This window comes from Oryctolagus cuniculus, chromosome 4, assembly GCF_051225735.1.
Source record: "Oryctolagus cuniculus isolate XC-2025 breed Fujian yellow rabbit chromosome 4, ASM5122573v1, whole genome shotgun sequence".
Lineage (NCBI taxonomy): Eukaryota > Metazoa > Chordata > Mammalia > Lagomorpha > Leporidae > Oryctolagus > Oryctolagus cuniculus.
The window spans coordinates 165664807-165678712 of record NC_142870.1 but is presented as its reverse complement, the minus strand read 5'-3'; the positions used below and the strand labels follow the sequence as shown (position 1 = coordinate 165678712).

General features: G+C 40.1%; 1 protein-coding gene across 10 annotated transcripts in view; it reads right to left on the bottom strand.

The window, feature by feature from the left end:
- The window catches only part of RBMS3 (RNA binding motif single stranded interacting protein 3), a 1620164-nt gene that overhangs the window by 905303 nt on the left and 700955 nt on the right, over positions 1-13906 (bottom strand). For all 10 annotated transcript variants that reach the window (XM_051858893.3, XM_089331200.1, XM_070072889.2 and 7 more), the window contains one exon: positions 1009-1182. In XM_051858893.3, coding sequence (XP_051714853.1) covers positions 1009-1182 — 174 coding nt within the window. The remainder of the gene's footprint in view (positions 1-1008; positions 1183-13906) is intronic.

Sequence of the window (13906 nt, the reverse complement as noted above, 5' to 3'; positions counted from 1 at the left end):
TTTGTAAGATGGTTTGAGACACATTCTCTCCACTTAGAAGCCCTGGGTACTTTATGATTTCATAACCTTGAATTGAAGACAGGTTAGACAAAGTGCAGAAGTCCACAGCGGCTTCAGAATGGCTGGAGAACTCATGTCTACTAGGACTTCAGTTGGAGTAATTGCTATGAGATGAACACGTGATTCACTTTCAAGTCTTCCATTACCCAGGAGTCCTGTGTTTCAATATTTTGCAGTAAACAGAAAATTTCCTAATTAACATTCATGTGATCTTTTCTAAGTGCACAAAATGTAATTTGCAATAAAACAAAAATCCTAATTTGTGAAGATTGGTTTGAAACACAGAAGAATACACTGGCAGCAATAAGTACCCTATTTTAAAGGGTCCTCAAATTCTATGAGTTCATTTTCTGCTACTAACTGTATTTCTCTTGTCCTTTGAGTTATCTATGACAATAAACTCCTGTGTTCTGTGCAATACTAACTGGAAATTATTCAAATGATGAATGTATTCCTACATACATATTTCTGTATAAACATATCAAAAAGGCTAATGGTGAATTTGGGAAAATTCAGAGCCCACTGCTTCCTCTGTGCCATTTTGAAGAACGTAGTCTCCCAGCACACACACACACACACACACACACACAGAAATACACACACACATTCATAATAATAATGATAACCAAGAGAAAGTCAAGAATAGAACCAGAGCCACATAAACATGAGGTTGGCACACCGATCCATTCTGAAAATGTATCAATCTATGTCTCATAGAAATAACTTCTAATGAAATATCAATTTTCAGCAAACATCAACCAATCCTAAGGCATTTAAATGCTTAAGACACTCCCATTTGTTCATTTCTTTTATCTAATAGCAGCATATTCTTACCTTTGAAGAGTTGCAGAATTACAGTCTGATTTATTGATACTAACTCTAGATTCAAATACGTAACTGCAAAAAAGGATCCAACTTAATAAATACAGAAAAAAATAGGGTACTCACAGCAGGGTGTCCAGTACAGTATGTATAGCTGGCATGGGACTGGTAGTGCAAGCTTGCTCTTGGAAAGGAGTATGTATTCCAGGCTGGTTGACTGCTGTTCCACTGAGAGCTGAAGCCAGGGCTCATGGTCACTCGTGACTTACTTGTCTGATAGGCTCTCACTGTGGAGCTAGACTATCAAGAAGAAAGAAATGCAATGTAAAGACAGTTCTGTATAAAACTCAAGCCAGCTGGACACAGCAGCATGCCTTCTCACGTATGCACATGCTACAGGACCCAGCTGATTAAAGGTGGTGGCTGATGGTTTAAGAGGGAGCATTAAATTCTGGTCAGGCCAGAAGTGTTTACTCACCGTTAGAATTTTGACTCAATCAGAAAGCACAAAGATACATTGAAATCGTTCTTACTGAAAACAGTTTTCCTAGTACGAGAGGCAACTCTATCCTTCAGAAATGAGATACACTTTAGTAGTGACAGCAATGGTGATATTTTCAACAATACAAATGTTCTTTCATCACAATGTTCACCTTAAAATTCATTATTTGTCTCACATGATCACAGTAAACAACAACAACAACAAAAATCCGAGTTTATGATGATTAGATTAAGGCACAGAGTGGTGCTTGACTCAAAATGGTCTTCGGATTCTGTGAGTCTATGGCTTTCCTGGGGAGAAATCTGGATACATTTCAGCAGGTCACTCTTCTACCAAAGGCAGTAAAATGGTAAAAGATTTGAAATTGACATTTATCCCAAACCTGTTCTCGCAATGTAACTGAAAACAGGAGCAGAAAAATGTCAATTTGCTAAATGTTAAATATATATGGTTGTTAGCCGGCGCCGCGGCTCAATAGGCTAATCCTCCGCCTAGCGGCGCCGGCACACCGGGTTCTAGTCCCGGTTGGGGCGCCGGATTCTGTCCCGGTTGCCCCTCTTCCAGGCCAGCCCTCTGCTGTGGCCAGGGAGTGCAGTGGAGGATGGCCCAGGTGCTTGGGCCCTGCACCCCATGGGAGACCAGGAAAAGCACCTGGCTCCTGGCTCCTGCCATCGGATCAGCGCGGTGCGCCGGCTGCAGCGGCGGCCATTGGAGGGTGAACCAACGGCAAAGGAAGACCTTTCTCTCTCTGTCTCTCTCTCTCACTGTCCACTCTGCCTGTCAAAAAAAAAAAAAAATATATATATATATATATGGTTGTTTACAACTGTCTATAGGACAGAATTCACTGAAAACAAAACCCACTTGAGTCTTTTGTCCTTTGTCCTCAGATGGTCATAGCATTTAAGACATATAATAGTTTCTTTTCACAGAACGCTTTCTATCATCAAGTTGCAATAGCCACTTACTACAGTAGCACAGTAAGTTTCACAATAAATTCTATTTATAAATCTATGGAGACATGCCAACTCAATCACTGGGAAAATGTGCTAATCACATCTCCATTATATTCAGGAAACTCAGTGGGGAAGAAATTTTTGTCCAAGATTGTGTTTGCCATTGAGCTAGATGCTGATACCATTGGATCCTTAGAGGAACAACTTTTCTGAAGACAAGTTTGTGTATATTGGGAGAACTAAAGAAGGTAGGGACCTCAGCAACTCAAGCACTTGAGTCAGGTGCATTTCTAGCATAACAGTCAAAATATTTAGAAAAGGAAAAGAAAATTTAAGTTGCTGATTTAATGGTAGTTAATAATTTAAAAACCGGAAAACACAGCCTAGTTAAGGAAACCAAATTATCTGGTTATCTCCCTTACCCACTCTCATCTGTTATCAATACCCTAACCATGTGTTCTTCCATATGATTCTGTGGTTCAACAATTCAATGAGATGTACAAATACAGCAATAAAAATGTATACACATTCCCTAGGACAATTCTACGATGGAGAAGTAGCAGTACAATTTTAGAAACACAAGATATTTGTGCTAGATTCTAAGTACAGAAAACTTGGTTCTAGGTATAGAAACTCTCTAAATCTCCCTATTATTTGTACCATGTACATAGTCAATTCCAATAATAAATGAGTCCATCCCAAAAGTTATCTTTAACCCCAAAAGTGTCTTGGCTTTTGTTTTGCATCGGCAGTTGCTAAAACCAATGACTTTCCCTAACTTTGCTGCTTCTGTAAATAGCCCCTTTAATACAAGGTCTTCTAGTCCAAGGCTCAGTCTCTTATCTGTTTTCACATTTAGATTAGCTCAGGAGTCTTAAATTTTAATTAAATGTGTAAATACCCTTACCTCTTAATCTAGTTATGTTCCCAAGAGGAATCTGTCTCTCCTCAATGATTTTTCTCTTGGTGGTCTTCCTTCGAAAATAAAAAAGAAACTTCTCCCCTTCTTTTGGAAAACTCACACTCAAGTTGTACTTCCTACTTGGTTCCATTTCTGAAGCCTCCAGTGTATTCTCCAGGCCTTAGCAAGCTCTTGCAGCGCCCACCCAGTGTTGCTCAAAGATTTTGTGATTTTATTATGTCGTTTTATATATTTTATTATTTATGCTTTATATGCAAATATAGGTATAGATATATAGGGATAGAGATATACATTTATTTATTTATTTTGGACAGGCAGAATGGGCAGTGAGAGAGACAGAGGAAAAGATCTTCCTTTGCCGTTGGTTCACCCTCCAATGGCTGCTGCGGCCGGCGCACCACACTGATCCGAAGGCAGGAGCCAGGTGCTTCTCCTGGTCTCCCATAGGGTGCCGGGCCCAAGCACCTGGGCCATCCTCCACTGCACTCCCGGGCCATAGCAGAGAGCTGGCCTGGAAGAGGGGCAACCAGGACAGAATCCGGCGCCCCGACCGGGACTAGAACCCGGTGTGCCGGTGCCACAGGCGGAGGATTAGCCTAGTGAGCCGCGGCACCGGCCCAGATATACATTTAGACTGCAGCTTCCCAGTTAGGCTCCAGAGAGTCCGCTGAGGTCAAAATAACATACTGCCTTTCACAGAGTTCTAAGAAGTTTCATCTGCCTTGGCCTTTGAAGTCTCTGACAGTGTTTACCCTCTCCTCATTACCATCATCTTCTCCTTCAACTTCATGTCCCTTCTGACTGTCCCTTCTAGCCTCACTACTTACATCTCTTTTTCTTTATTCTCCTTAAATTAGGTCATTTTCCTGGACTTAATCCACAGTTCTGTGTTCCTAATTCTTTCAACGTTTCTCCTTTGTGATTTCAGTCCTGGTCAAAACTTCAAGCATTAATTCTAAGAAGATGACTCCCTGATAGAAGCTAACACCCTGAACTCTCCTGGATTTTAGCCCCACATCTGAAAACACATGTTGGATATGGGTGTGTAACTATCAATCATCACAAAAGGAAACAACATTTAAAGTACTGTGCATAAAATTAAGCAAATTGTTTTACTCTAAAACAGCTCATTTCCCACATTATTTATTTTTGCTAATGTGATGACCACATTTTGAAACTAATTACCAAGCCACGGAACAGCCTGGACTCATGTATCTCTCTTCCTACTTCTATTATCATTAGCACCAAAATCTACTGAACCTCTTCAGTAGTTCTCACACTGATGCTGTCCTTTCCATCTATGCCTATTACCATCACACATTTTTAGAATTTTATTTGTTTATAGTCAAGCTACTAAAACTCAAAGAACCTTCTACCTGAAGCTTTGATTGATCCTCCACAATGACACGAGATTAGTCTTTCTAAATCCATTTATTTTCTTACCCCTTGCCTGAAAATGTTCAGTGCCTCTCTACCTTCTGTGAGACCAAATAAAAACTTCTTATCCTCCTGTTTAAGACCATTTCTAATTGCAAGGCTTGTTTTTGGTTCCTCTCCCTATAATCCTCAAACTCTATAATCTCGAGAGATTTTTATTCCAAATGTGATTAGCATTTTCATGCCATTGTCACAGCCACCTACTATCTAGAATGTCCTCTTCTCTCAGTTTACATTTCAATGACCTTGCCAGATGCAACACTTTCTGGAAAATCTATTCCAACTGCCTTGCCCACCAGCCTACAGGGACTTTGCTTCCACAAGGCACTGAGATGAATGATTTTCCGCTATGTTCGTCTGCTCTTTTCATCTTTGTGGTAACTCAGGAAATTATTGTTATAACTTCAACAGCATAGCTTGCCAAATCAATTCTTAGTCCTTTATACATTAACTCTTATGTTCCAACATACATATTTTGGAATAGATGCCTTAGCTGTGTTTCCTCAGAAGCTTTTCACAATGCTAGAATTTGAGTAAAAGTAGTTCATTTTGGAATGAGTCCAGAGAAATTAGTAAAATAAATTAGTAGAGATAAAGAATTAGCCAATAAGGTTGCATCATTGAATTAGTTATTCCCGTGGAGGACTAACTAACACTCATTCCAGTTGAGGACTCTGGGAGACAGTGTAGAATACGCGAGAACATTATTTATCATGCAATGTATGTGACTAGCAGAGGATTCCACCTCCAAATCTGATACGTAATGGCTGAGGGATGCTTCCATGAGCATGAGTCCCTTGCCACTTTTGGACTTGCCCACATACAAGCCAAAAGAAAGGTCACAAATAAAGAAGGCATAGGCAGAGTCTGACAGCAATTGCTGCTGAAGAGAAGACTCCTTGAAGTTCTCTATACTTTTCAGAGCTCCAGATACTCATATTCATACGTGCATATTTGAGAGCAAGGGCTTAACTACTCAGTCAGATGGCCCCAACAATACCTTCATGAAAAAGATGAAAGAACAAAGAACCAAAAAAAAAAAATGGGATGGATACAAAATCATTGTTCATCAGGACAATGTTACAAAAAACTACATACCCATTAGCAAGGCTGAAACTGAAAAGAGTGGCAGGAATAAGTATTGGTAAGTTAATATGAATATGGAATTCTCATATATTGTCTTGGCAAGGTAAATGATTCAACTACTTTAAAGAACTCTGGTATTTCTTATTAGATATTGTTTTATCTTATTACCCAATAATTGCACCCCAGTTTTTACCCAAAAGAAAATACATGCATATGAAAATATCTTTATAAGTATGTGAATGGTGGCCTATCAACAAAATAATGAATTTCAAAAATTACAGTATATTCATACAATGGAATACTATTAGGCTGCTAAAAAGAACAAACCTCTGATACTGAATAACATGGATGAATCTCAAAATAATTCCAAATAAAAGAACACATGAATGGAAGAATAGATAGGAATGATTTCATTTACATGATATCCACAATTAGGAAAATATATATTGATAGACATCAGAAAGTGATTGCTGTGAGAGTTAAGGAGAATTGATCAGAAAGGAGGATATGTTAATTTTCTAGGGTGATGGAACTGCATGGTAGTCATTACATGAATGCATACATTTGTCAAAACTCATCAAATGGAATACTTGAGATCTATGCTTTTTATTATGTCATAATTGTATTTCTCTCAAAGAAAAATATGCTGCTATTGCAAAAGATTAACTCTGAGTTTTCCACTGTAACACAGTGTAGAGATGGCATAGAAACTGAAACCCAGTGATCCAAAATCCTAATTTTCTAGATTTCATAATTGGCTAATCTGAGTTCTGCTCTTTTCCCTCCTTGGCATCTAATTTCAGAGAACATTTCACAGCCAAAAGGCTAGCCAAAGAGAAGAGAAAAGAGTCTGGATAAAGAGGCTTTGAATAACCAAGAACTAGCAGAGTCATCTGCAGTATGCCAACAGATCAGGGGTCAGGGCTATTGGAGCAAGAAAAAAATGGAGCACAACACAAAAGATAGGTTCTCATCCACGCTTCCAGAAATGACAGAGCTCCAGGGAACACTTGCTGTTCTAGCTACTCAGTTAGCACTTACAAACAAAAGTGGGGAGGGAGAGAAGGAAGCTACACTAAGGGGAAAATGCAGAGAGGAAGAAAAAGTAGCCAATACGATAAGTTTCCTAGATACAGCTGAATGAGTACTACCATGGAAATAGCAAGAATTAACATGCAACATACCACCTATAAGACACTGTTTCAACCCTTTTATATTTATGCTATAGTGATTCATGCATTTTCACAATATTAGGAGGTAATTTACCATTATTATCTTCATATAATAGGAGAGGAAATTCAAGCAGAAAGAATTGAAGTGACTTAGAATGTGAAGGTCATGTAACTACTAAACAGTTGAGTTGGCATTCAAATCCAGACAGGGACTCAGGATTCCCTCTGTTAAACTCTGTTGGAATTCTGTTTTGGGTTGGGCTCTAACTACAGAAGCTTCTAAGACAGGAATGCTTTATGATTTGTTTATTTTGGGCACTGTGAGAAGAAGCAATCCCAAAAAGCAAATGGTAGGGAAGGAACAGGAAGTCTGAGTGAGACAAATGAAAGCCCAACACAAATGTGTGTTTCTGAGATCGATGCTATAAATTAAAAGGCACTGGGTTCTTCTTAGACATGTCAGAAGTGCTCAAAATGCCACCTAGAACCAAGCAAAAGAGGTGCAAGGCTAGAGCATCTGTCACCAGGTAAGGCCTGCCTTCAAAGGCATTATCACCACCAGGACTTCTGAGCTGTATTTGGGAATCCTGGCATCAGAGAAGGCCTGAGGCAGAAGGAAAGACACAGGCAAAATCAAATAGGGTGATGTCAAGGGCTAGCTAGGTGAATATGAATTGCCCATCACAAGTTGCAGTTGAAATCAGAGATGGGACAGGAATGGGGGTGGGGGAGACAATGCAGTTACCAAAACCACCTCTCTAAGAAGAATGAGTGCAATGGCGGAACTTGCGATAGCCAGGCTAACTGAACAGTTGCTGGTATGTGTCCTTCATGTATTGTCTCTCTGGGTCTTCAGAACAATCTCTAAAGTGCTGGTGTTGCATCCACATTTTACTGGCAAAGAAACTGGGACACACAGAGATTAGGCAACTTGCCTAAGGACATACATTTAGTAAGAATACAGAGCTAAGGTTTAAAGGCTAAAATCATACAGACCTAGGGTTGAATATGTGACTAACACTGGTTATCTTCAAAGGCCGAAGCTCAGGAATGAACCACATATTCCACTGTGAAAGAGAGATTAGGAGAGAAGCCATTATAGGTATGTGTTACTGTCATTCAGAGAGAAAGTCAATGATCCAAAAAGAGCACAAGTTTGCTGTGAGATGCAGGTCTGAGAACAACTCACCATTGTACAATAAAATCATCTTTCTCTGTTGGTAATATAATTTATCATATGATAGTGCACTAAAGTTAACTCAATTATCAGTTATAATAGCCAACACACATTGTCCACCCTTGTCTCTTTAAAGTTGCTTAGGGGCCAGTGTTGTGGCACAGAGGATGAAGCCACTGTTTGTGACACTAGCATCCTTATTGGAGTGCCAGTTTAAGTCCCAGTAGCTCCATTTTTGATCCAGCTCTGTGCTCATGCACCTGGGAAAGCAGTGGTAGACGGCCCAAGTCTTTGGGACTCTACCACACACATGGGAGACTCAGATGGAGTTCTGGGCTTCTGTTTTCATCCTGGACCAGCCTGGTAGTTGTGGCTGGGAGCTGGGGATGGAACCAGCAGATGGAAGATTTCTCTCTCTTTCTCTCTCTTTCTCTCTCTGCTCTCCACCCCATCTGTCACTCTGTCTTTCAAACAAAAAAAATAAATAGATCTTTTTTTAATGTTGCTCAGTTACTATCACTGAATATCCACAGTAGAAAGATAATTTGAGAAATTTGCATTGAAATCACTTTGCGTGTATTCCAATGGCAAATTACAAAGCGAAAGTTAGTCTTAAGGAAAATTTGCACCCTTTCCAAAAAATAATGTGAAATCCTATAGAATATATTACAGGAACTAACAGAGCAGAGAGCCCCATAATAATTACTGGAGTAGATACGTTTCACCAATTTAAGCTGCTCAGCCTGCCTTCCAGCAGCTCCTGCTGAAACATATCTTTACAGAGATACGACTCTTCCATTGATTTCCCAACTTGGATCTGATTGAACCAGGCAGTCACCCAAATCAACGCGTGCCAATCAGATGTCTTCTGGAAATATAGAATTGTTGTGCAATGAATTGTAAATCTCTGTTGGGCACTTGAAGTAAGAAACGATGTAAAAGAAGAACCGGGATTTGGTTGTGTGAATGGAACAACAGATAGAATCCATCTGGGGAGAGGCAGCAGGGAGCAGGAACGGGGAGGTGGTGCAGAACAGGAAAAAGCACAGACAGTAACAGACAGGGCTGGTCTTGCTCACCGTTAGGTGGAAGGAATGTTTCATTTCTGGATGGCTTCCGAGTTTCTGGCTCTAGTTTCTTGCACACCTGGCTGCGTTACTGATCCTGACTTCTATAATATATCTCTCTATCCAGTTATTAAGTTCTTCTTTTCGGTTTAGGTGATTTTGAATAGAAATTATAATAAATGATCACTGAGTGGGCAAAATGAAAGGAGCAGATGTCCATAAAGAAACCGAGCTGAGAGACCATGTGGCCCAGGTGGAGAGAGAAACCAAGGATTTATATGCTTCACAGAAATCCTTTTTATCATCCTAGTGACCCCTCACTGGGCTTTCACTCGTCTGAGTAGCTTTCTCTTCCTAACAATCAAATGGTTGTTTTGAAAAAGTTTATTCATTTTCATTTAATTGAGAGGGAGAGAGAGAGAGAGATCTTCTATCTGCTGGTTCAGTGCCCAGATGTCTGCCTGCAATGCTTGGGACTGGTCTGGGCTGAAGCCGGAAGCCTGGAACACCATCTGTGTCTCCCATGTGGGTGGCAGGGACTGAAGGTCGTGTGTCTCCACGGGCTGCCTCCCAAGATGTGTATTAGCAGAAAGCTGGACTAGAAGCAGAGTAACCCAGACGTGAACCAGGCATGGTACGCATGCATTGCAAGTGGCAGTTTAACCCTCTCCTAAATGGTTATGTTTGAATACTGATATTTTTGTTTTTCTGTGCATATATCTTTATTTCCACTATTAACTGTATTCATTGCCCCTTTCTTCTGAGTTTTTAAATCAGCATTTCCACTTCACATTAGGGATTCAATGAATCTTCATTGAAGATTTTAAGGTTGTGTCAACTCTAAAGCAAGGATCATAGGAGTAAACATAAAAAGCTTGAACCAAATATTGCACATCAATAAGGACATTGTGGGTTAAACAATTAGCATAAAACACTACAAAGTCCATCTGAGGGAAGCTGACAGGCAGAGTACTTGATATTTGAGTAGAAATCTATCAGATGCATAGCTTCTACTACTAAAAACAGTAGTGTAAAAGGGACCCACACCTATAAATTTTATATTATTCTTCTTTCCTCCATTGTTCTTTCTATATTTTTCAGGAGTCAGCATGAATACCATAATATGAGAGAATGAGAAAATGTTTACATTTATGTGTATGTATGTATGTAAGAGAATCTATCTACATACACACATGTGAGAACCTAAGGTCACACATGTACATACATTTTTGAAGTACACACAATGCAGATTTTGGTCAGCAAATGTCAACACAAAGTTCACAGAGAGGCTAAACGACTTCCTGTGTGTGTTTATTTCCCTTCTTTCCAGTGGGGAAGTCTAAAAGGAACAGAGTTTCAAAAGGGTTTTCTAAGATCCTTCCCCACCCCTGTGCCCCAAGCAAAGGACTCCTGCTGTGTGGTTTCTAAAGATTTCACTTACAACCAGCTGAATACAGAGCCTGAATGGACAGTAAAACCCACACCACATCTCTCTTTGCACCCTGTGTGGGACAAGTGGTTACTTTGTTCATTTACAAAGGCCTGAGAAAGAGAGAGACAAACTGCCCCTATAGTATAAGAAGCTTCTTTCAAATAAACCCTTTTAAAGGGATCTAAATCATGGCACTCAAAAGGGAGAAGGCTGCACAAGGAAAAGGGTAGAAACTTTCAAGTTCTTCTCACACCCCTTGGCCCCTGGGGAATATGGAAGAAAAAGACCCCTTTTCTCTTCTTTGCTGTCTTATCTTTTGTGACATTCCTCAAAGATGAGTTCCTTGCCTGGTCTCTGCAGATTTGCTTCTCCGCTGTTCTGTTATTGTTGCTCTTGTCCTTCTGACATGGGGGTTGTCTTTCGTTTTCCAGGATGGCTTGTTTTATGGTTTGTAAACAGAATGTATCTGAGTGAGCTTTGCTATTCAGAGGCCCTTTTTTTAACAAAATAAGCATAAGGCACGGTACTTTCTGGCACTTAATTTTGTGACTGTGGAACTGCAAAACTTCAAAGGCTGCACTGTGATAGGACACTGCCCACTCGGAACACGTGTTCTCAGGTCCACGCCAGCATGTGGTGCCCACAGAGCTCTCACTACAGACCAGGCCCGGACCCACAAGGTTACACGGGTGACGCCCCCTACCTCGCTCTGTCTCCACACTGCTCTCTCCTAGAAAGTAAGAACTGTCACTCAGCGCCTGAAAGACCTCCATTAGAGTAAGGAGAAGTTCTATCTGCTACTAAGCACTAACTATTTCCACGATGCATGGTGCTTTGGACGCTGGGCAAACAGTTTCTGACATAAATGCAAATGAACAGGCAATTTCAAATGCTCTCTGTTGCATTCACACAGTTGGCTGAGAAATGATCAGGTATGCATTGTCAGAAGGCAAACAACACTGAACCAGGCCAGAAGCCTGGGCATGAATGCTGACCCTGTCTGTTTCTACGTTTGTGATCTTGAACAAGTCACTCCATACGTCTTCACTCTCCCTGCATCTGAAAATCCCTGGCTCATCGGGTTACAGTAAGTAGACAATGCAATAGGGTATGTGAGTGCTGGTACATGGTGATATTCCATAAGAACACGCTGGGAAAGAGAAATAGTGGAGAGAAGGGGTCCGGAGCTGAGGTCTGGGGGCCGACTACTGTGATCCAAGTGGGCTCTCCTTACTCCTAAGCTTTACGACTTTGATAAACTCCTTTACCATCCTGTACCTCAGTTTCCTTATCTGTGAAATTGAACTAATAACAGAACCTATCTCATAAGATTACCATTAGGATTAAACAAGTTAATAAAACATCTAACAGAGAGTCTTGTGCTCATTAAATGTGACTAATAATAATATTGAATCAAAAGGTACTATTAATGTATTTATTTTTCAACTAACAGAAACACTGAATCTTGCATGGGGACTGGAATTTGTGAAAGACTCCCTTCCCCTCCTTGTTCCTCCCTTCCCTTCTCCCTCTCTGTCTCTCCTTCTTTCCTCTTTTCTTCTCTCCTTCCTTCCATTTATATTTCCTTCCTCCCTCCCTTTCTTTCTTCCTTCCTGATAAAAAATTCAACCTAACACAGGCTAATTCCTTTCTATCTGAGTAATAGATTCTAACACTTATTTTTCTTTTCCCACACTAAAAGTCACTTTACAGCTAATTCCCGGCTCAGTGCACATTCAATGATCCCAGGCACACTACTGTTCTTGCATGAGTGTGTTGGAAGTTAAAGTCACATAGAACATCCCGAAAAGACAGTCCCACAGCCCCAGAGTGACTTAGACTGGAATAGACTGATTCCTCAAAATGAAATTAGCCTATAAAAATGACAATAAGATAAATGGAAAATGATTCTTACAAGTCTTTTAACAGCTTAACATCAAGAGGTAAGCTAGTTTATGTTTTAAGAGGAACTTCAATGCCAGAACATAAATGATGTTAGGGCAAGAGTTAATCTTATCTCTGGACCTAGCGTCATGCCCAATGCATGGTAAGCTGCATGAATCATCCATCCAACTAGCCACCAATTAAATATCTGTTTAAACAGGGCCTACGATAACCAAGGTATTGTGTGGAGGTTGGGACTAGAATCATGAGGAAGAAAGACACCTGCTACGTAGAGATTAACAATTAGCAAAGGAGGCAGACGACTGAACACACACACAAACCATGATATTCTTGGATATTTCTATGTCTCAAGTTCTGTATTAAGCTCTGTGCAGGAGATTTAGAAGTCATCAGTAACTAAAACCATGCAAATGGACTGAGTTGAGAACACAGAAAGCTTAAGGCTATCACCAAAGTTATTAGAATAAGCTTAAGGTGATGAACTAATTCAATTAGGCCCAGTATCCAAAAAATTAATTCCCATCGGCCAGAGACATAAGGAGTGGCTTATTAGTGGAAAATTCTATAAAATTAGTTTCCATGCTGCAAAGTATGGCAAAGTACCATGAGTAGTTTGCCCTTGGCATCAAGCTTATTCTAATATTAGAATCACTTATTGAATTCCTACTTCAAAGGGCACAGATGATTTGGAGTTTTCATTCTAAAGCAAACAATATGGTTTCTACCAGCCATGAAACCCATCACAGAATGAAAACCTGTGCTGGGTGTCAGAGAATGAAGGCTGGATTAACAGATGAACCTTGGGGACGAAGGTAAAATCATCACCCAGGAGAAGTTCTGTTGCCTGTAAACCTTCAGTGGCAATGACTCTCAAAAATCCTCTGCAAGAAATTATGCCACAACATTGCTGTGGTTTACACTGTAGACGATTATCCTGTCCTTGCTATATACTATTGCATCAGTTAACTAAATAGCAGGTGTTTATTGTCAACTTCCTATGTGCAAGGCACAGTGCTACATTTTGTAGAAGGAATGGGACATACTCTTACCATGACTAACCCTTCTCTCTCTCTGAATATATTACTACTATGCAGATGTCCCTTGAAAGAATTACCTGTGCTCACCTCCTGTTATAAAATTATTATAATCTTCACTGTTTTACTGAAACATGATCTAGTTGAGGACTGTAACTCAATTTCTACCCTTCAATTGTCTCTGTATTTCTATCATATCATTTGGCAGGGATATCTAAATTCAAGAGCATCAGAATATATCTTTACATACATTTATAACTTACCCTATCACACATGCACACACATTTCACAAACGTTGAGACCACAGATCGGCAACCTTTTTCCATGAAGGACA